Genomic DNA, 23234 nt, shown 5'->3' with positions numbered 1-23234 from the left:
ATAGCACCTTGGGGGGCGCGCCCCACTATTTGAGAAGCACTGCGCTAATCTAAACTTTGTTTAAATTTTGAGGAGATTTCTTAGATGTTAATTGGCTTTATTCTGTCATAATGGCGATAAGAAAATCTCCCGGCTTGTGCACTTGCATTGCCAGGAGTCATTTTGAACAAATTTTATCTGGCCATAATGGCGTTGTTCGTGGTGTAAATGCTTTCCTCAAACGATGTAGCGGTCCTCAAGTGTGAAAATCCTGCAACAAGCAAAAGGGCACCGTGAGAAAGCCTGACGTCACGTCCGCCAATCTTAACCTTCTTCTCCTGCTTGTCCAACGGCGCTTTGCACGCTAGCGCCACCAGGTGACCTGTTCTGGTAGCTGGTTCGGTTAACTCTGGAAATTCAAGCAATGGGCAACCTTGGGATTCCCGGAGGTTGTCACCGACAGTGACACCATCTTACCACTAGGTGGCAATCTTTTCCCACTAACTTGCTTGAAGTGCGCTCTTGGCGGATAAAGGTTACAATTTAATACATGTTCAAGGCAGGAAGTTCAACCAAAAATTCTCAAGATGCCTTCATACAAAAGAAAAAAAAAATCTTCCCCCAGGATTTATTTCAATGAATTCCATACAGCCATGATTGAAAATTTAAACATTAGATTTACTAAAATTTGACAATGATTTGCTTGTATTCTTTTTAATGTAAGTACATTTTTAAGTTAAAGACTTGTTTTATTACCCAATCAACCAATTTATTCTTTCATTTTTACTGTACAATATTTTTATCAGCACTCATGTTATTTTGTCTGTACCTTCCTTATTTCAATTGAAATAAATTGATTAAATGTATACACTTTAAATGTATTTATTCACATCATATATATCACAGCGATTAGTCGGAGCTTCCGCATTTGCACACACAGAGAAAACGAAATGAGGCACTCGGGATCAACATACAAACGTCTCCAGAAATGGTCACAAGGCCTTTGTAACGCAGCACACTATTGTTTATGCCTTTTGAGTCCAAATAAACAACTCAAGTGGGCAAGAAGAATTATAGCCTGCCAAACATATTTCGGAAAACCGGCACCATGGACACAGCCCTTCATGTATCCGTCTAAGCTTTGAAATAGTTGTGGCTTTCCCGGCTTCAAACTATAGGCCTCCGCCAAAAAAACAAAAACTGGGCCAGTATTCATAAAATCAGTCATCTCTAAGACCATTTGTTACTTTGGCTCGAAAAGTAATTATGCATATATGATGTCATTGATATGACAGACTTAATGTGAGCCAATCTGTTTCCCTTTAGTCTACTTGGCCTTGAGATCCACAGAAAAGCAGACAAATCAAGCAAGCAGACAGATCTTATATGTCATTCCTCCATCTTGTGATTTTGCTCTACGCTTTCATTCTGCTGTTTTCTGTCTGCTCAAACTGTGCATTTGTGCCACCGTACAGGATATGCTGTTTGAGCAGATGAGGACATGAGGCATAATGGTTATTGAGACATGCAGCGGTTTTGTCTAACAATAGGTTTTGTTTTCCTCTTTTGAACCGGTGACATCACTAGCAAAAGGATGTCTGTGAAGTCCGTTATTTTGTCATAATGTGGAGAATCGCTTTGTCAGACAATCAGTTCCTCACCGTTTCATATAAATGTCACACTTGGCTTTGCATCATGCTGAGCTTTTTCAGTTTTTCAAATAAACTTACATTAATATTTGGTATCATGCGTTCCATATAATTGCGTTGGACACTCAGAATTTTCAAATGTGTCTTTTTATGCATTTCCTGGCCACAGCCAAGTTGGATTGCATTGAAACACAGCACCGTTTTTTTAACCCACTTGCAGTCGGTTATTTGAGATTTGCCACACATGGGACTCATTTTCCTGTCAGGGGTGGGTTGGGGGGCTGCTATTAAATTATAGCATAAGAAGAAGTAGCTAAAAGTATTGGCAATAGGGGTAGGGAATACGATTAATTGAAGTTATAGTCTGATCAGTTGTGTCCTTTGGAGGCGTCAGAATGTTTTCACAAAGCAAAATGAGGAAAATGTCGAGTCGTCGCCACCGCCGTCCGCGTAGCTGCAGGCTTGTTTTGCTGCGTTTGTGCATGTCGCAGCTAAATTGGCTGTTAAAACACAAGATGAAAGCAGCTGACAAAGTTGACAGTGTGAGGTTTGCAGTCTAAGGGCTAATCGCTAGTTTCATATCAAGTGTCTTGAGTTGTGGCGAGCGTAAATTGCAGCGTGACACCGAGAAACAGACGGAGCACAGATGTTGCGTGGCGAGATAAGGCTGGGCACACTGGAAGCAAATCACATGAATTACATTAGGTCACGTTCATGTTTGGGTTTATTGTGTCTGTCTCCACAGGTTTTTTTTTTCTTTTTTGTCAATGAGAACCCACTAGATGTAAGAGTGTGGCGCAATAGTTTGATGAAGATGCAATCATCACAAATAATGCATTTCGGGAGTTCCACTGTTTGTCTGCCAAATCAAAGACAGCGTTTTCAATCAAAACACAGACTATAAATAAAAAAGGAAATATTTACAAAAAGGGAAAATGAGTCGAGAACTGTTGTCTTCTTTCATAGCTGCTGCTCCCCGAAAAGTATCTGAGCGTATACCGTGCCAGTCCGAGACGCCTTTGCTTCCGGGATTGGCTTAACCAGATCCAACTCTGCGTAGGTTAGATTCTCCTCCACTATCTTTGGCTGAGGAAGGAAGGAAGGAAGGAAGCATGCAAAAATCAATGGCACACAAAAATGACATAACTGCACTATTCATAAGTGATTGCAATGTCAATAAAATAATCATAGTTATTTTTGGCCTATTTGGTATCAGTCATAAAATCAAAAGGTCTCCATTCAGCACAATAGCGACTAAAAAACAAATGGAAGTGATTATTGGGTGGTTTTCCCATCATTTGGCATCAATAAAAAAAAAAAATGATGCAGATCAGCAGAACATTGTTGAAAATGTGATTTGTACTCACCAAAACTAATTTCCTTGGCTGTGGTTTTAGAAGTTTAGGTTTCCTTGCTTTGTCTGGAATGGGAACTGCAGGGGTGAAATAAAGGTTGGGGTTTTGTTTTTTTTCCTTTGGGCAAATATGTGTTTAAACAAGCAACAGCGTCAAACAGAACAATAAGCTGCGGTTCCGGAAAAAAAGCAACAATCAGCATTTTCGGCTCTGAAAAACACAGCCGCAAACCTTAAAGTCACGTGTCATCATCTTTCATTTTTGAGTTGTCTTTCAATGTTCTCAATGTAGGAAAAGAGCAACACAGATCTAGATCTGATCGTTGCATTCCGGCGGCTAATTACCAAGTGCAACCGAGATGTGGTTTGCTTGAATTAAAAATGTTAACTTAAAGCGCCATTACTCAAATTTGCTAACTAAAGCACTAAGTATAAACTTATTTTACACTCATATTAGCTTGACAATAAAGCAGACTTTGACGACCAAAACATTTTCAAATTTGATACCTTTTGCCGGAATCTCTGGTGGTATTTCCTTTTGATAATCTTTGCTCCTTTTCTTTCTGTATCTTCTCTCCTTCTTGGTCAAGGCAGGAGACACATTGACCACACCGGTAACGGTTTCTCCTGAGCTGTAGTTAAAGAAAAAATCCAGGGCATCATTAGAAAATAGATGAACACTTTTTTTTTTTGTTTAAAATTGACCTAAAGATGCACCATAGTACCATATTTTCCGGCCTATAAGGCGCACCGGACTATAAGGTGCACCTTCAATAAATGGCTCATTTTAAAACTTTGTCTTTATATTGGCGCGACCAGACCATAAAGTGCACTATTAATGCATCATGTCAGATTTTTAATCCAAATCAAATCATTCTCCATTTTATCTTTTTTATTTCAACTTCAGACGCAACAAATTACTTTATAATCACATAATAGTGATCCATAGTCTTTTTGATTCGTAGTCTTCAGCGGGCCACTTATGATTGATTTCATGACCCAATGCTCCAGGCCAGTTTAAATTGAGGAATTTGGTCCATATATAAGGCGCACTGAGAAAATCGCTCGGCTTTTGAGAAAATTTTAGGTTTTTAGGTGCACCTTATAGTCTGGAAAATACGGTAGCCATTATTTGGCTCGTCATTTCACAAGACCACATTTTGGGCAATTCTTACCTATTCCTAGAGCTTCGGACCAAGTGGTAATTATCTACAAGGAAATAGCAAGTAAAAAATAAACGTGAATTGCAAACTAAAGCAGATTTTGAGGTCATAGTGATGTCTCTGTCTGCTGACCTTTTAACCGTCGTTTCCTCTGTATACACTGGCAAGTTACCGTCACGGTGAACATGCACATGCACAGCAGGCCCACGCAGCAAATGAGCACAGCGCAAAGGTAAACATCTGGAAAAAAGAAAGTATTTCCTTTTGGTTGGACTATTTTTGACGCACACACTCATACTTTACAATAACTTACCTTCAAACAAAGTCCACAAGCTGTCTTTGGCCTCGGTGGGCGGAAACACATGTACTACATGGAAGGGGAGAAAAAAAAACACACAGTGAGAAAAGAAAGCCTATAGTCATCATTGTGGCTTCCTTGCTGCCAGACTAAATTTACTGCTACATTTAGCAAGTAGTAGAACTTGTGGGTTCATATTAATATGGCAAAGAAAGGTGCTCGCTAGGTGTTGCAAATTGTGAGTGTGTCCAGGCCACCATGACGGTTGTATATGATGACATCACTTTCATCACAATGATATGATCATACGAGATGATCTCATGAAAGTGTTACAAACAAATAGCGCGTGATGCCATGCACAACTGTTGTGGAGCAAGTCACAATGCCACAACTTTGATCTTAAAAGTGGCCACATTTCTGTGAAACCATCATGATAAGGCCTCAAGTAGCGCAGGAGCTGCATGACAACTACACATTTGACCAACGACCAGTTGTGCAGCCTATTCAATATGTTTGGAGTACAACAGTGTTAGCTGGTGGAGTAAAAAATAAAAGAAACTACAACTGGTTCATGAAGCAAATCTGAAGCTTCGTTTGCCCACTACTGTCACTACAGCTAATTTGTTGGTTGTTTTCAGACAAAATGGAAGTACAAGGCGACGGACAACACAACGGTCCAATTCGTAAGTATTTATCTGCTTAGCAACAACTTTTAAGTCAATTAAATTAGCATATCGTGTTTGAACAATCTTATAGGCCGCCGTTTCCGACGAAGATTAGGACGAGGAGCACCAAACATGGGAGCCCTCAGAGTCAATGTTTGCGTCTCCAACGAGGAGATTACCATTTCCTTTCGGGTGGCTCCAAGATCAGGCGGAGACCACGAGAACAACGTCAACGATGCCGAAGCAGATGAAAGAGACGAGAATAGTGAAGAGATTGACCCTAATCCTAGTAGTGAAGACAATGATGAAGACAATGATGGGACTCTTGAAAACAATGATGCTAATATTGAAGAAAGTGAGGGCAGCGACCATAACCCTGCGAGTGATATTGAAAACAACGGCAGTGATGCCAATATTGACGACAATAACGAAGAGAACGATGACAATGTTGAAGACAACGATGGCAATACTGAACACAATGACAGCGACGCCAGCGTCGAACCCCACGACGGCAACCTGGAAGACGATAACAACGAGGCCAACGATATCAACGTTGACAACCAACCCAATAACGACGACAGCGAGGCATCAACGGAAGACAGTGGCAGCGATGCAAGCAGCCTACAAAGTGAAGACCGCACCAATGAAAATCCAGAATTCAACATTTCAATGGGCATCATGCCGTTTCCACATGGGAATATGGCACAGAACATTTTCGTCGAATTCCACGGAACGTACACAGACGGCTTTGTGAGTGACAATGAAAACACTGACACTGACACTTCCGTGGAATAAAACAGCAAAAACCACATTGGAGACAATACTTGTTCGGTTCTTAGGGACTTGGCTTTAGGACTAAACTGCTTCAATGGCCATTTTAGAACGTGCTCTCTATTTTAAAGACCACATTAGACAAGAATGAATGAGTCGACCATTCGAGGAACAGAGTTTCATTTAAGACAGTCAAGGCTCTTTTGAGGAGGGCAACAACAAAGCTAACATTTGTACACTGATGAATTGATGAGTCTATGCATTCATCATCGGCTGAACACAGCTATCAAACAACAACTGTCTTTATTATTGTTAGTGCGACCGTTTTTTTTTTTTAGGTGAAACACCAAATGAGGAAACACCTGGGCACCTGATGTCATCGGGCCACAGGGACTCCGGGAATTATATACGACAGGACAAAGAAAAAAATAATAATAACAGTACCATATGATAATTCCGAAGGCTTCCCCTTCCTGTGACATTTTTGTCCCATTTCTGTCTGCACTCTCGTGTCCTACATTGGGAGGAAACTCTCGGACGTGGCCAATGTCAACAGCTCGCGTTCAGGTCTGCGTGTAGGCCCGACCCAGACTTGGCCTGAGACACGGTCACTCGGTTCCGAAAGTCACGGCCAATAGGATCGCACGTCCGTGGAAAAATGTGGTGACGGAGAAACATTTTGTGTTTTTGCAGGCAAGAAATACAAAAGTTGAAAATAATCTTGTAGTCCTTGTTTGAATTTTTTCATTTGAATAAAAGTGAAAAGGCTTCTGTGCTACATGTGTCATCCGTTCCGCTCTGTGAGTCAGTCAAAAGCGCCACTAAAACCTCACACTGCCTTCGGGTCGTACTTCAAGTTGATCTCCTGTCATCTTACTGCCGCGGTGGATCATCCTTCTATATTCAGCCTGGATTGTAACCAGCGGCATCTGAAATGCATTTTACCTGCGGGGAAATATATTTATCACGTTTGAATGATTCCCAGATGCTTCGGATGGCAATGTGGGCAATGTCATCTTTATCGCTTTTTTACTAATGGAGTCGGATTTAACACTGAGCAGAAAAGCTTCATCGTAAAAACCTCAAACGGCGCATCTGGGAGCTCTTTAGCAACATCTGCAGCTCCATAGAAAATGGCTGTGGAGTAAAAAAAATGTGGTTGGAGTTTTAGCAAAACAACATTTGACAATGCTTCTGTTGCGGTGACTGAAATAGCTGTCGAAGTCGCCGCCCCCGACATGATGAATGCAGTGAGCTCATCCAGCAACAAACGACCAGAGCTTCTTATGAAAATGAAAGTTGGGTGACGGAAAGCTTCTTAAAGGTTCTCACCTCTGAGTTCAGTTGTCGCCGTGGAGTTGCACGAGGCCTTCCAGCGATCCTGCTGCTTTTTGAATTCCTGAACCCGACATATGTAGAGACCTCTGTCCCTCTCGGACACGTTCAAGATCAGCAAGTCAAAGATCTTGCCCTGCTTCACCACCGTCAGCTTCATTTTGGGCCACGAGAAGCTCTTGGTGTAGTTTCCATAGAAGCGGGCTTTTCTCATGTTGACCCGGGCGATGAGAAGTTCGTCTTCCGGATTGTCGTAGCCCGCCGGCAGAAAGGTCCATTTCACAACGGGCAAGGCGGAATTGCGACGTCGCTGGGACACGACGCACGAGAGTGTGACGTTTTGGCCCTCCTGGACCACCGTGAAGGGGGACGGCGTGATGGTAACGTTGATAGCGGAACACAAATCTATCAACAAAATGGATAATTTCATGAAAAACATTTGGCAAGTGCAATGGTGGCAAATTTGTTTGGAATGGCCACAAGATGGCGGCAAAGTCTAAATGAAGCTCCTCAACTCACTTGAAATTTTCATTCTTTCATCTAAACTATGACATTCATTGCAAGTTTTGACGTCAAATGTTTTAGAGGTCAAAGTGCATGTATAGTCTGACAGGCATCCACTTTCCTATCTACAGACAGAAACATTGGAACTGTTCCGACCAGTGCACCATCAAAACAACTTCAATTACTTTTCGCAACTGTTAAAATGAAACTTTTCTGGCAACATTTGTGCATCATTCTTACCTCCAAACAGAGCTTGAATCAGGAGAGCAAAGACCACAGAGGAGACCATTTTCCACGACTGCAGCCTCCATTAACTTTAAAGTTGAATGGTTCTGAGGAAAAGGAGCCCAAAGTTTCCTCCGCCTCCTTTTCCTCGTCTTCCCCCCCCCCTTTTCCCATCCAACAGAGAAGTGTAATATGAAACACTCAGAACCTCCCCCCGTGCTGCCTCACCCACACACACATGCCGACACACACACACTATTGAGAGGTGAGCACGCTTGCGTTCTTTGCATCTGGCAAACGCGAGGGAAACGTGAGTTCCTGCGTAGGATGGAGGGCGTGTGCGGCCGAGAAAATCACACTTCCAGCTGTGCAGAGCGGTCGGCGTGGCTCTCATTCACGGCTTGTATTTTGGATAAGGGAGGGGGTGGCAATGGGTGAATTAGTTTGAGATTGTGTGTGGCCCTTGGTTAGGCTGAGAAATAAGTTGGGCTACATCCGTGACCCCAAAGGAGTCTGTGGAAAGGTCAAAGATAGTTCACAAGTGATGGGACATTGTGATTTCCTGGGAATGGTGTAGAAGTGATTATTTGAAAATGTTATTAAGTTATTGCTAATATTGATCAATATATTTCTTTCTAAAAAAAAGACAAAATGATGATTACGGACTATTTGAAGGTTACAACTTATGCAAATGACGGACACGCTCCCATAAAGGTTCATAATTGCCTCTGGAGGCCACAAGATGGCAACAAAGCACTACTTTTGTCTAAATGAGACTCAAGTCACTTGAACACATTTCATAGGCCACATCATGACAAACTTTTGTTTTCAAAATGAAGCTTTTCAACTTGCACATTGAAAATAGCTCATCAAAGTTTTCATCAATGTTTAATTTTGAATAAAACTAACACAATCATCAATACGTACGTAGCAATCTTCTGAAAGTTTTCCATGTGTAATGCTGTCCCCTTGTGGCAGACAACTATTTTCCTTGTGCAAGTTCCTGCCAAATAATGAGGCTGCAATATGAGTGTCAGTAGAGCAAGAAGACGGCAAGGCACACGGAACTATACGCTGTTGAGTTGCTGTCTTATTTTTAATCTCTTTTCAAACGGCGTAGCTCCTCCCATCCGAATGAAAGCAACGTGGTCTTCAGACCTATGGAGAAAAAAATTGAGAAATATCCACGTTATTTATCTTTGCTTTAGATGCCACTCACGTCGGGGTCAGATCATGTTAAAGGTCACGGGTCACCTTGATAAATCCTACATTTTTGTCAGAAAACACTTTTCGGGTTACAGTTTTTGAATCGTAGCTTTACCTTTTGTCTTGTATGTGTTTCCTGATGATGCAGTATTTGCAAATGATAATAAAAAGAGTCAAAAAAAGCCCAAGGCCCAATCCAATGAAAATGTATTCCATTTCTGAAAGGAGAAACAACCAGTAAACACATGCATGCTTATATAGAAAAAAAAACGGCTAACGTGACTGACCCAGTTTCTCTTTGGCTTCCGCACCGCCTCCGCCACTTCCCATCACCCTCGTCAGCAGTGTCTCTGCAACAAATAGTAATCGGGTCACAAAAGTGGCAGGAAGGACATTAAGGTCATGCACTGTGCTGCTTCCAAAATTTAGCACTTTGTTTAATTATGAATGCAAAATGATCATTACTGCGTTTGTCGGGGTGCGATGGAGTGAACGCTCAAAGGACAACAAAGGTCAACAAAAGTTCACGTGCTTATTTTAGACTTTGCATGCCATGTGGCTGTTGTTGTAAACAGCCAAGCAAGTGTCAGGACCCCATGAATTCCCGTGCCTGACCCGACACCTTCTTATCATAATTGATTTTATATTGTTAAATCAATGGATTGATAAGTTAAGATGCAACAAACGAATGAGTCAAAATATTAGGAAATGTAACGCTTAACATACAAGAAGAAATGTGAAATATTTGGACAATTTTAAGAGAATCAAAATATATAACAAAAGTTCACAAATTTCACAAAAGTTGAAATTTTTCTACTCAGAAACAATTTTACTGGAAAAAATACATATGCTGAAATTTCCTTTTGATCATATCTTATGAATATTAATATTCCCTGCAAAAACGATCAAATTGGGACGAAATTAAACTCACCAAAAACGACGATGGCGCTGATCAAAAACTGCATGCCGAAAAAAGCTTCCGTGACTGCCCTGCCTGATTTCCTCAAGTACTACTTCGAGCTGATTACTCGAGTAGATAATATTGCAAGTGCGTAGTCGTCGCAGCTGTGAGGCAATAAAAAACAAATAAATAAATGAACAAATAAATAAACCAATAAAATCAACTGATAAATGTAAAAAAAAAGTCCTTCAATGAATGTTACTGAGGTTAATCACTCAAGAAAATTCATTATGATTCAATTTGATAAATACCTAAATCCAATCAACTTTTTTTCCATCCATTTTTCATTGGGAGTCCAATTCATGCAACGGTGAACCGCACGACCTCCCTTCGTGACTCGCGCCAGTCGACTTTCATATCTTCCACCATGCATGTCAAGTCCCGAAGGCCACTTTACCCATCTGTCTCCGGGTCCAAGTTTCCTACTGGCTACTTTATCACCAGCTGGCTGCCCGCAGGCCGACACATGTGGGTGTCAGTCACGGCGGCATAAACAAAAGGCTGCCTCTTGTTGCATTCCTCACCTACTTTCCTTCCCTGGGCTCGCCTCAACTCGGCCATCATTGGCCACTACATTTGATTTCCATTCGTTCACATGGGAGGTGGTGACAATGTGTGTTAATGCAGATTTAATACGTACTGTGATCCCTAGCCTGATCCAATAAATTATCACACTCCTTATCATGAACTTGCTACTTGCTACTGCATTCTCGACACAAACGTGAGTCAAAATTCATCTAAAAGAATAATCTAAAATATAATCTAATTTTTTTTTTATTTGAGCAACTGTTTTTTTTTTTTTTTACAGCACTCTGATTTATTGAGACGGCTCTGCAAGTCACGTGAGCATCTATCAAATGTGCCGAAGGTGCAATTGACAGATTGGCATGCACTTACCTCATGAAATCCAACACGACAAAAATAGATGAGCTCATGTACGGAATGGCTTAAAAATGGCACGTTGAGGGAGCACAGCTATGAACCAGAGAGCTGTCGGGTCACGAAGGTCACCAGCAGACTAATCGTTTTTCTTCTTCAGGTCTCCATTTGATCACCCTCAGATGAACACAGAATAGCTGTGAAGAGAAAAAGGCAAACCTTAATGATGATGGAGGGCATGTCCAGACTACATAAAAGCCACGTAAGGCCCCGGCGAGTGTGACCTCATCTATTGCCTCAGTGTGACTCACGAAGGGTAACAAGCCCCCCTAACAGCTGTGTGTATCCCAAAACCAAACAACAACATCACAGCGTAAACATGGCTATGTAAAGAGAGCATCATGTCGACACACATTGGCTAATCAGCAGTTAAAAAAAAAAAAATTGGCCTGAGAATAAATTTCACAGGAAAAAAAAAAAGCCCGGTAATATTGATAATATTGACGCCAATTGTATCATAGGCCTCAATCCAAATGACATTATCTTCTTAAAGGTGACTAACAGTAAAGAGGAAGTCCATGCGGTCGTCAACCCCGCCGTGCTGCTCGCTTTCAAAAATAACCAATGACAGTGTCCATTTCATCCCGTTCGGCCTGGCCTGTCTTAGGCCCTGCTACTCGACACCTCTCGGTTATTTCAATAGGAACGGGCTGGATGCGTCCCTGCTCGCTTTGGCCACACTGACTTGCGCTTCTATTTTGGTAGATTCTCAGCTCGCTATCAGAAGCCTGGCCACGCCGAGAGTATTTGAACATGGAGCAGAAGGCCTAAGAACTCTGTGAGGGCTCTCTGTTTTCAAACTGGATTTTGCGCTGAGGATTTGTACCGCTTTTTTCCCAGATCGGACTCTTTGGTGCAACATGAAAAAGAAAAACGAGGTGAGAGAGCCCTGTTTGTATTTTAAAGTTGGATAGCGGTTAATTTGAAGGTTGGTCTACTTTGGATGTGCCAAAACTAAAAGTGCAGATATGGAGAACCAAGTCAAAGACTATGAAATCATCTTCCAATGTGTACAGTGCAATTAGAGAGACAGTGTCTCATTCCTCGGGTATAAATACTCAAACAGATGCTGGGAAAGTACCGCGGCTGCTTACAGTCTCAGGTTATGGAAGCGCTCATTGGCTAGTAAAAATTTCGATAAAAAAGCAAAACATTTCATTTAACTTCTGAGTCAAAAAGAAGTAAATATGGGTTGTCTGAGTTGAATCATGAGGTTTGATTCATATTATAAATCTGACTGGATGGTTAACCAAACAGAGGGAAATTGTATTTAAATGACAAAACGGTTATATTGATACTGAAGACAATCTGAGCGAATATCAGGCTATGGTTACACGGCTAGTCGCGTATTCATATGCCACGGAGTGACCAGTGCTCCTTGGTCAGGACATATAAATGGGTTAATGAGCTATTCTAAGAGCTCACCCAGATAGCTAAAGTCAGATACAGTAGAGCAGCTGCGGGCGAAGGAACGCACAAGACTAAATGCAATGTGTGGTGTCTCCCTGTTGACCTCTGACTTATCAAGTAAGTGATTTCATTTGTTTGGAAAATTGGTGACAGTATATTTCTTATAATGGAAAGTGGTCACATGACTATGGTGCTCAATAGAGTGCCTTAAATAGACATGGTGAAGTGTTTGACAGAAACCCCGCACGTGTCACGGATATTACTGGGCCACAAACGTGGAGGTTGAAGACAATTTGTGATCTGATTTATTCTCTTTCCTAGGAGGTTCATTCTACAGCATGCCTGATTTCAACCTGAGGACGAGGGAATCTGCTCGTGTTTGAGCTGGCCAGACGGGCGATGGCGCAAAACAGGAAGAAGAAGCCTGTTGACGTGAAGGGCTCGGTGGAAAAGCGTCACATGGGCCACCGGGTGGGCAACATGCTCCACCATCGCTTTCCGAATGGCTTCACCGACCTGCTCATGGACGAGACCGACCGTGAGGTCAGCACGCTCACCGACCGAGCCTTCCGGAGTCTCTGCGTCGGAGACGACGCTGTTTACAACGACGACTTCCTGTATGGATACTCGCCGTTCAGCTGTCATAAACCATTGGCAGGAGAGCCGCTCCAAAAGATTCACCAGAAGGAATCCAAAAAGCAGAGGAAAAATGACAAAGAGAAGAACATCTCAAACATGTCATCGTTTCTCAAGGCGCTGAGAACCACAGGAGAGAGCTGTGACGGAATGCTGATCAAAACTGGCGACGTGGCAGACTCCAATGGGGAATCGTGGGATAAATCTGCGCTTCGCAGCATCCAAAGAGAACTGTCGGAATTCTCCACCGATTATCACACCAATCTCGTGGGTGGACATTCGTCAAGCAAGCAGAGCAAAGGTTTATTTTCTGGAAACTCATCCAAGATGAAAAACGGGAAGGCAACAGTCAAGCTTAAGAAGCTAAACATCAAAAACTTTTTCCTTCACAGTGAGTTCAGCCCTTTCCAGACATGGGGAGGTGTGAATCAATTCTGCTTTAGCCATGAGAACGTTTCTGCAGAGATGACTCCAAAATGGTATGACCTACCATTTTACAAAGACTTAACAGAGGCTCATAGCAAAGAAATTCTGCACACACAAAAGGTAGTGAAAGAAGCAGGTGAACCTCCTCCTCCACCTGCTCCCCCTTCCCTTCCTCCCCCTCCTCCTTCTCCAACACCTCCTCCCCCCCCTCCTCCTGTTGCCCCTAAACCTTCCACGACACCACCCAAGGTCCCGCCAAAGCCCTCAGCTGCACTCTCTCAGAAAAGGTGCTCCTCAGATATCACTGATGGAAGTGTTGTCCCCTGGAGGAGTGTGAAAAACACAATTAAGCAAGAGCCTCAGGAGAAGAGCACAACAGCCAAAACCGAGAAAAACGTTTCATCGATCCCAAACGGGTCGATGGAGGTAAAAGCGGTTGAAGAAGTCAAACCTTTGGCGTCAACTCCGTTCAGCATCTGCCAGCTGATGACGCCGCTCATTCCCTCCAGACAACCAACAGACACATCGGAAATCCTCTCAGCTGTCCTTTCACCTTCTCTGCTGGACTTTCCCCACAGACCACACTCGGAGGCCAAAGGGACACCTGAACCTTTCATCAAGAGGGACGGCTACAAATCACTCGCCTCGAGCATCCTCTTCAACCTCAAAGACAACAGAAAGAGGGTTAAAAGTCGCTACAGTCCACCGAAATTCAAAACTTTAGAAGCACCTGGGAATGACAACCAATCGGAATTGTTAGAGAATCCGAAACAGCAAAATCATGGATCTGGTTTAAGCACACCTGCGATTTCAAAGGAAGCTCACACGTTCCGCAGTCCAGTTTTAGAGTCTGCCAACCCACAGACTGACGGTCATAGCGAGCACGTAGCCGATAGGCCGCCGTCTGACGATTACTTGTTATCCAATCTGCAACCAAACAAAAAAGACGCCGTCAGTAATGGCAATCTAGGTGAAGAGAACCCAACCTTGCAAATCATTCATGCAAAAAGAAACAAAAACCACACGGCTAAAAAGCAAAGTTATCCTTCACTTAACCTTTACAAGAAAGCCAGCTCTCCTGCGTCCACAAACGAGCTTCAAAATCCGAACAAAGAACCATTGAGGTTTTCACCTCACATCAATCGCGGTCATTCGCCTTTATTCGAAGCCCCAGAGGATGATCAGGAGAACAAAACTAAAATACCCTTAAGAGAAAAATACTCTGGAGAAGAGAGTGTTAGTTTAAAAACAAAAGAAAGCAGGAGCCAAGCCATGAGCACAATGGATGTCATCAGAGCTGCAAAGAATGCCATTAACGCAACTAAAGCGCTACACGCAACTCCGTCCGAGAGCAGCGACAAAGCCACGTCACACAAAGGAGAATTTAAGGACAAAGACGAGATGCTTGTGTGTTCCAAAGACACGACTGAGAAGAGAATCGTGGTGGAAAATGATCCAGTCAAAAGTGAATCAGAAAAGACTGTGAAGAAAGAGCCGCCGCCGGTTCCAAAGAAAAAACATACCAAACGTGATATTCAACTCTCAATGGACAAAAAGAAAACGCGACGCAGTCATGAACATTCTAACTGTGACTTCGGGGAAACGACCCCAGATTGTGAAGACAAATTAAAGCACATTTTCCCAGATAGATTGAATAATTATATCAAATGTCAGAGGTATTCTGGAACGGACGAGGAACACGGAGATGATGAAGGTGATGTTAAGGTGAACTTGAGAACGGAAACGGACGCTACGAGAGACAGCGAGCACATCATACACGACCTGCATGCTCTCAAAGAGCTCGAGAGGGCCCGACTATGCGAGGGACGTCCCAACATAGACGAGGAGGCCAGAGCCAAAAATGATTTGATCTCCAGGGAGTTGAAGAACATTAAGAAGGGAATGTTATCCATGAGAGGGAACACTTTGGCGAAGAAGGAAATATTTGACAAGAAAGAGAAGGAGCTGAGTAAGCAGGAGGTCCCAACAAGGATGGGCGGCAATGTCATGATAAACAAAGCAATTGTGAATGAGAATTACGACAAGGCCAAATTGGCACTGGAAGAGGTTATCTTGAGTCGGCAGACGACAAGGAATAAGGCCACGGATCAGGAGGCAAATATCAAATTTGCAGGAAATGTGACTGATGCAAGTTATGGATCAAGGGTACAGGCAAGTGAAAATGTAGAGAAAGAATCAATTAAAGAAGACCAAAATGACAGCGCAGAAAAAGAGAATGATCTCAGAGAAAGATTGGGGGATTTGAGAGACCATAAGCACATGAGACAGATTCTCTCCCAGACTGAACCCAGGCCTGGTGGGATCCAGAAACCAGATGGCAGAAGTGCTACCCTGTCTACTATGAGCAATGTTGACAGTGATTTAAATTCAACCTCGAGATTGGACTTCAACCATGCCCACGAAATGAGTTCCACTCATTGGCCTGAAAAGAACACATTGTTAGATACCCCCTTTATACCACCCCGAAGTAAAAACAGAAGAAATGAGAACAGTAAAAATGATAAAGAAGATCTTTATAACAAAGATGATAAAAATAACGCACAGGAGGATCTAAATATGGCACACGATGGAACAAGCACAAAAGATGCTTTGTCAAAAAGCTCCAATGAAGAAACCATTCATGACCCACATTTGCCTTCCAAGCGCAGCCACAGCGAAAAACGCTATTCTCTGTTATCAGACATAGAAGCAGATATGGAGATGGCCACAAGCGAAAAAATCGAGATATCTTTAAAACCAGACACTGCAGCAATTCATGTCCTGCCAGAAGATCTTGACAAATCCACTAAGGACAAGGTTGATACGGATGCAGAGACTATCAAATCCCCTGAACTTCTTGTAAATGGTGTCGCTATTGACGACCACACCAGCACGTCCTCCAAATCTTCCTACTTTTCCGTGGAGAGTCCACCACAGAAGGAGTGGAACTTTAATCATTCTTGGGAGAACCTCGATAAGGTTGGGCTGGACAACAGGAGAGATCCTGACCATGTTCTTGGAGCCATGAAAAAAGATTCAGACAAGCCAGATATGGAATATTATTCATTTAGTGATCTGGAAGGTGATTCGGAGGTTGTCAAAGTAGTAGTAAAGTCTGAAGAAGAGAAAGAGATTCATAAGCAAAGTGCCGGTAAATGTCCGAGCCCATCCCGAGATGAAGATGTCCAAACACCAATGTCCGCATCTAGCCTCCTTTCTCCTACATTGGATATTCCTGCTTTATTTAAAATCAAAGACAACACTTTGAGTAATAAGATAAAGAAGATCATACAACCCTGGACACCCCGGGGTCTAATGAATAACTCAGAGAAGGAAGAGGAGGATTTGCATCTTTTCAATGAAACCTCAAATCCACCATTGACAAATGAAACATGTCCTCCAGTAACAAGTGAGGTCTTCAAGTCTAAAGAGACTTTGCCAAATGTCTCACCAGCACCACTGTCCCCTCCATTGGTTCTGCCAAAGGGGAAGTCAAGGAGACACCCTGAAGGAGGACCTCCTGACAGTCTCGCCATGGAGACTTTGACAATGCCAACAACAGAGAGGGACGTACCAAAGGTTCCTAGCGAGCGTTCTGGTTCCACCTGCAGTTTTAACGACAGTCACTCAGGGTTTGCCAAACCTCCAGCTGTCTTACCCAAATCCGAGCGGGCCGTTCTCAAAGCCATAAAGCTGACGAACCGACGGATAAAGAAGGAAGAAGCTCAGAAGTCGACTCCGAGCAAACAAAAGAGTGACAAATCTGTGCCGAGGAGTAGCGAGAAAAGGCATCACAGAGAAGGTCAGAAACATGACGGGAAGAGTAATGATGTCGTTGTTGTCAACGACGACCAACGTCCTCAGAACAAAGCAGAGATGAGCCAGAGGACAAGAAGATTGAGCCACGAGTTGCTAGAAGGCCATCACCTCAAAGACGGGCTCGCGACTGACCGAGGCCGAAGTCGTGGCAGACAACCTCGAGAGAACCCAGAACAGAAACACAGCAGTGGTGAGGGTCTCATCAGGAATGTTCCTGTCTACAAACCTGGTGAGAGACCAGTACCCAACTCTCGCTCGCAAAGCATTGACAGATGCTTAGGAGACCGAGTGGGGCGCAGGTATAGCACCGAGACGTCTCTCAGCGAGAGGCTCGACCCGAGAAGCACACGCATCGAGAGATCCATCATGGACGAGTTTCAGCAGCGAGGCCGAGCCAGAGAAAAAACGAGCCGAGAGAAACCGCTGAGAAGGAGTCAGAGCATCGACACGCACTGTTTGCAGGCCCCCCAGCCGCCGACCTTCTCCCGTCAGTCCAGCCGCACCGGACAACTCTCTCGCCAGTCCAGCATCGAACACGCCATCGTCACGCAGTCCATCCCCATGACCCAACGAAAGCTCCTTCAAGATCCGGACTCGGGACAGTATTATTTTGTAGACATGCCCGTCCAAGTCAAAACAAAAACCTTCTTCGATCCTGAGACGGGAAGCTACGTCCAGCTGCCAGTCCAGCCCCCAGACGCTGCAGTTCTTCAGGCATCCCCCATGGAGGTTTTATCCACGCCGTTGGTTGTTTACCACGGCTTTGTCCCAGTGCCTCTGGCCCAGAACACTACCGTCCAAGTACCTCATATGGAGCAAGAAGAACTACAGAACTTGGACATGTCAAGGCAAATCCATTGCAAGGATGGGCGTCCTTATTTGGAGCCTGTCTATGGGCAGCATGAACACACAATGGGCGAGTTCCTTGCTACTGAGGAAGTGGACTGTCCCAGTTGATGGGACAAGAATTAGAATTTTGCACATAACTATTTGTTTTATTCAAGTACTGTTTTTTATAACAACATATAATTGATGGATTTCACAGGCACAAAATAAACTGCCATGTGACCTGCTCTCTAAAGGTTCATTCTAACAGATGCCAGATCTTTGTCCACTTCAAGAAGTTAGTCAATTTAGAAACAATGCATGTTTTTAAAATGTGGAAGGCAGCCAGAGTAGGTTGGAGCTAAGATGTGAACCAAAATACTCGGAACTGAAACTCATGTGCCAACCACTATTCCATCATCACAGATTAACTCGCTAAGCCTGCCTATTGTTATTGACTTACCTTTATGCCTTAAGACTTGAATGTACACAAAAAAAAATGAATGGCCTGCTGAATATGAGTTGAAGGATTTAGTAGAGATGGTCTTTCTTTTTTAAAGGAGATTTTGACAATGCTTTAATATGTAAAAAGACAATTGTTTGAATGTAAATGTGGAATATTTATTATAAATGCAGTGTGTTATTAAAGTACGGCGGTGACGGGAGTTTGTATCAAAACATTTTGCATGCTGATGAGGAATTCCTCATTTAATATGGCAAGCGGTGGTTTCACTCTCATGTCAACGTGTGTTGTCTACGCTGCCCTCTTCTGGTAAGATTAGGTAAAGACAGAGGAACTGCACAGCTAATTGGAAATAAAGTGCAAAGAGAGCATTCTAATATTGAAATCACATTTAAAATCTGCTGTAATTAAACAGTCATGTTTTAAACCTCATGCTGGGATTTTTTTTTTGCTATTTCTAGAGTACTTGTGGGATTGTAACATTCTCCTTTCATTCAAGGGGGAGACCATGTTTTGATGTCATCAGCCGCTAGGGGGCGTATTTGCATGGAATTTACAATATAGAGTGATGTACAGTATTTACATCCCATGACTGTTCTCAGTGCCAATTAATGTATCACTCATTCAACATTGGTAAAATAATTTTTAAACATCTCACTTGTTGTGGAGCATCAGTGGCAGCCGCAGCTCATAGCCACCATGTCATCATACTGTTTCAAAACCACATTCTCTTCGTCGTCAAAATATAACAAACTCATGGACTGAAGTTTGTCGGGCACACAACAGGGTGCCTCGACTTCATCCGCGGACAACTTGAGTGCGTGCATAATGGAGCGCACGGTGGCGTGATTGGTGGCTCGGAGACTTCCTCCCAGCGGGAAGGGACACGAGCCCTTACAGTGGTAAGCGTTGTAACCCCGTGGCGAGATGATCCAGCCCGACCAGCCTATCTCCTCAAAGTCTACAAAGAGGGAGACCCTCTGGCAGGATCGCGAATTGCCGCGGGGTAAGAGCCCTGAGGCTCCACGTCGCATCCTAGTGGGGTGGTCATGGAGTTCCACAGCTGAAGACTGAGCAAGTCCTGGATGGACACAACATGATGACAGTACTGTTTGAACTTTTTCACTATTATCTTACCAAAGTATGATTGATTGGTTGCTCCAGGCCTGCCATCATCAGAGAAGATAACCAAGTAAGCGTGAGTGCCTACTGGCTCTCCACACAGCTTGGATGACGTAACCACAGAGTCCATCCAAGTCCCAGATGGCAGCGTGGTCACCACCAGGATGCCATTGTTATCTTGGCTGTTGCAGAGCCACTTGGACACCTTGAAAAAGAAAAAAGTCAGCTAGTTTGGCTTTCATTCATTTTTTTTTTTTTTTTTAGCAATGGTGGAAAATGAACAACACCAACTGTTTGCGTGACATTGAAGACTTCCCATCCCTGAGTGTAAAGAGGAACGAGTCTGGAGGTGATGAGGTTTCCTCGCCAAGGTTTCACTTGACTATGCAGCACTTCATACAAATCCAGCTGGATGGGAACGAGAATGTGCGAATTTGTGATATATAATTACCAAGTTGACAGATGGCAATTTTGAGCCCATCTTTAGGTTTTACGTGAAAAAATTAATCTGTATCCTGCTGTGAATTTTGAAAAGCAACAATCTGCTGTCATACATAATGGAGATCATCTACCTTATAAAAATGGGGCCTGTATGACTTTTCCAGGAAATGTTTCTGTTTCTTTCGAAACCAACGGAATTCAGCCTTAACCATCCTCTCTTCTCGTCCAAAAGAAGACAGGTTGAAAAAGTGAAACCTCTCGCCGTCATGATCTGAAACATCAAATACAACTTTGGTTAAACCACTTAATAAGGCAAAATTGTTTTAATGGGCACATTTTTCATGCATTTGGGGAAACTCTACCATGTTTAGCAAATATTGGAGAAATACTCAAACAGTGCACGGAATTATCCCGCGTCCCTGTGCACGATCTGAATCAAACAATCAAAAATGTACAGCAAGCTGAAATGTAGGGATTAAAAGTAAAAAGTCAGATACCTGAAAATGCATTTCAGTAGATTAAATTGAATACCGTCCATTAGAGAGCGCACGAGTGAGCCACATCGTGTCAGAAAAATCTTCTTCAAAGTATTACCAACCTTTATCTTCGAAGCTCCTCACGACATTCCCCTCCAGTATGTCTTTCTGACTTTTTCTCGTCCCGTCCGACGCGGAGACGGCGTTAAAGAGATCCAACATGAACTGAGGCGCCTTCCTGTGTGGGGCGCCGCGGAGTAGATCCTTCAAATGGAACAAAGCGCCGAGCTTTTCCGTCAACTTGTTGTCACGGTCCAAGTCCGTCCGGGTCCCCACCGGGTCCCTGCCGCCGGCTGTGACGCAGCGCAAATGGAGCGCGAGGACGAGCCAGACGCGCATCGCTCCTCTTGACATATTGGCAAAGGGCGGACTGAGCGTGCGCCACTGTGTGTGATAAGGACACTAATGTGCCGATTGATGACACTATTCAGCTAACATCAGAGGATGATTGGACCTTGATTGATGATGATGGATGGTGGGGGCAAAAACACCCCGCAAACACAAAGGAAAGGTAAAAATGGTCAAAAGTGAGAGAATAAAGAATATATAACAAACAATGTGCTCCCTTATCCAGAAATCCAAGCTAATGCTTATTAATATTAATAGTTTTTAGGACAAAGATAAAATATTTATTTGATTAGAAATGTTTTAGGCAATGCTGTATTACTACTGTATGCAAGTAACTCACACAGTAGTTTAGGGAACAATAACTAGTACAAAGTTAAACACAACTGATCTGCATCCAAGTAGTGATCCTTTCATATACCACTAGAGGGAGCCAATGCGCTGCTGCTCGAACCATCAGTTATTTAAATAACGTGATACCTGCATTTAATGCATGCACGTGAAACCCTTAATTGGAATTTGAAAATGTGACATTTTAAAAGAAAATAAATATAAAATAAAAGAAATTCAGGCAGCCAATTTATAAGCTAATATTTGAAATTTTTCATAATTACTAATACTGTACGACAAAAAAAACTTGCATTGCTACAGCACCTCATGTGTATTTATCATCAGGGTGAGGAGGGTTCAACCCAAGTAAAGTTTCTCCATCATCACGTTTTTTTTTTCTAGCCATCTGTCTGTTATCAGTGTGAAGCCAGTCGCAAGAAAGCAAACGAAGAGCGAGAGCCATGACGCACGTGATGCGTATTGTTAGCGTGCACATGCGCCCCCACATTGGTCACCTCGCCACCGACGTCCCCCTCGCCCCCTGGGTTTGTTTGGACAGTGACAGAGCATGACGCTTGTGACCCCCAGGCATGAGCATTAATCCGATATGATCTCCTATCAATCAATCAATCGCATGGAATAAAGAGGATCAAATTCTCAAGACAATCAGGTTGATCAAAAGCTCTTTTCCCCCTCTTGTTCATTTGATGACAGAGTAATGACTTGTATTTGGGGGACCCGTTACTCATTTTTAGGCCCATCATATTGAATGTCAGATAAGATAGGATCCATTCTATGGTTATAATTTAAGATAACATACGGTCCATATTGATTGAATTTGATGTGAACAAGTCAAGGACACGTGACAAAGTGTGTCAAGGAGATACACAAATCCTGAAACAGGGCCAGATTTGAGTCTTGTCATTCCTGTGGTGCAGGCATGTTTACCATGAACCGTGTGCAAAGCACAGATACATGACAACAGAAGACCCGTGACGTCAATGTCACGCTGTATACACGCAGAAGTCATGCCTGCAGGGACTGCACGTCTTTCAATGCAGTCCTGTTGGACACACACGGTGTAGGACACTGATACTGAAAAAATCTCTCAGCATTTTTTCTTTTTTTGACAGTTCCCATCACAAACTATATTGTAGGTTTCACAATTGAACACCAGATGGCGCCGTTGACCAGGATATGGCCTTTCACAAACCACAGTGTGTTGTAAAAAGGGATGTTCATCTGCCTGATGCTTTCATGGGACTTAATTATTTCTCATCAAGTCCATCATTACATATTTTAGTCCAATCAGCAGTACTACACAATTGGACCTTCTCCCTCCAGTATCTATTTTGGATCGGTTCAATACTTGATAGCTGGGATTCAAATGTTGAACCTCACAACCATTCGTGATCAATATTTTGGAGGAGGGTGGGGGGGAAACGGTCGTCACATTCATTTTGGTTGGGCACTATCAGCCAAGGGCCACCTGGATTCACATCTGACAAGCGTGTGCATGTGTTAATGACCTCACCTTGTGTTAAATACCTGTACTGAGGCAATTAGACACACATGGAAGGCATTTTGCCACAAGTGCTGGAGGCCGCTGCCGCTGCTGTTGCCGCTGCGATCTCTGAATGAATAATGAAGAGGAATACAATCACAGTCAAAGTGGAACCACATGACATGACTTTCAATGTGACATTTAAAATGGTGACCCCCTCCCACCCACCTTTCCCCCCCTACTGCCACTGACTGCAAACATGTTCAGTTTGGGAGTTTGGGGATTTCTTCTCCCTTAAATATTCTATTAAATTATTATTTTTATTATT

The 23234-nt window shown here is 43.2% G+C and overlaps 3 protein-coding genes and 1 long non-coding RNA gene across 5 annotated transcripts in view; 1 reads left to right on the top strand and 3 right to left on the bottom strand.

The window, feature by feature from the left end:
* Positions 1 to 845: 845 nt before the first annotated feature.
* On the bottom strand, positions 846 to 8856 carry vstm4b (V-set and transmembrane domain containing 4b). 2 transcript variants are annotated; one of them, XM_061304786.1, is made up of 9 exons: positions 7959 to 8856; positions 7212 to 7619; positions 4459 to 4512; positions 4278 to 4385; positions 4158 to 4191; positions 3490 to 3614; positions 2996 to 3060; positions 2553 to 2714; positions 846 to 2128 (listed from the first exon to the last, which is right to left on the bottom strand). In XM_061304786.1, exons 1-8 carry the CDS (start codon positions 8005 to 8007, stop codon positions 2589 to 2591), a joined length of 969 nt encoding a protein of 322 aa, XP_061160770.1. In that variant the 5' UTR covers positions 8008 to 8856; the 3' UTR covers positions 846 to 2128; positions 2553 to 2588. The 2 variants fall into 2 exon arrangements, with proteins under 2 accessions (XP_061160770.1, XP_061160769.1); XM_061304785.1 differs by having other exon boundaries at positions 846 to 2714; positions 7959 to 8855.
* LOC133171423 (uncharacterized) lies at positions 6180 to 7205 on the bottom strand. Its single transcript, XR_009718780.1, has 2 exons — positions 6961 to 7205; positions 6180 to 6824 (listed from the first exon to the last, which is right to left on the bottom strand). It is a non-coding gene; the product is annotated as an uncharacterized LOC133171423 (long non-coding RNA).
* Positions 8857 to 11462: 2606 nt separating the features above from the next.
* LOC133171417 (uncharacterized) lies at positions 11463 to 19060 on the top strand. Its single transcript, XM_061304782.1, has 2 exons — positions 11463 to 11927; positions 12781 to 19060. Exon 2 carries the CDS (start codon positions 12859 to 12861, stop codon positions 18295 to 18297), a length of 5439 nt encoding a protein of 1812 aa, XP_061160766.1. The 5' UTR covers positions 11463 to 11927; positions 12781 to 12858; the 3' UTR covers positions 18298 to 19060.
* The window catches only part of LOC133171420 (bone morphogenetic protein 4-like), a 124737-nt gene continuing 115548 nt past the window's right edge, over positions 14046 to 23234 (bottom strand). Inside the window, exons 12-18 of the mRNA XM_061304784.1 lie at positions 20790 to 23035; positions 20323 to 20462; positions 20042 to 20158; positions 19766 to 19955; positions 19287 to 19709; positions 14324 to 14448; positions 14046 to 14184 (exon numbers count right to left, since the gene is read on the bottom strand). Coding sequence (XP_061160768.1) covers positions 19300 to 19709; positions 19766 to 19955; positions 20042 to 20158; positions 20323 to 20462; positions 20790 to 21081 — 1149 coding nt within the window. The 5' untranslated portion in view covers positions 21082 to 23035 and the 3' untranslated portion in view covers positions 14046 to 14184; positions 14324 to 14448; positions 19287 to 19299. The remainder of the gene's footprint in view (positions 14185 to 14323; positions 14449 to 19286; positions 19710 to 19765; positions 19956 to 20041; positions 20159 to 20322; positions 20463 to 20789; positions 23036 to 23234) is intronic.

This window comes from Syngnathus typhle, linkage group LG18 (genome assembly GCF_033458585.1).
Source record: "Syngnathus typhle isolate RoL2023-S1 ecotype Sweden linkage group LG18, RoL_Styp_1.0, whole genome shotgun sequence".
Classification (NCBI taxonomy): domain Eukaryota; kingdom Metazoa; phylum Chordata; class Actinopteri; order Syngnathiformes; family Syngnathidae; genus Syngnathus; species Syngnathus typhle.
This window is presented reverse-complemented; position numbering and strand designations above follow the sequence as displayed.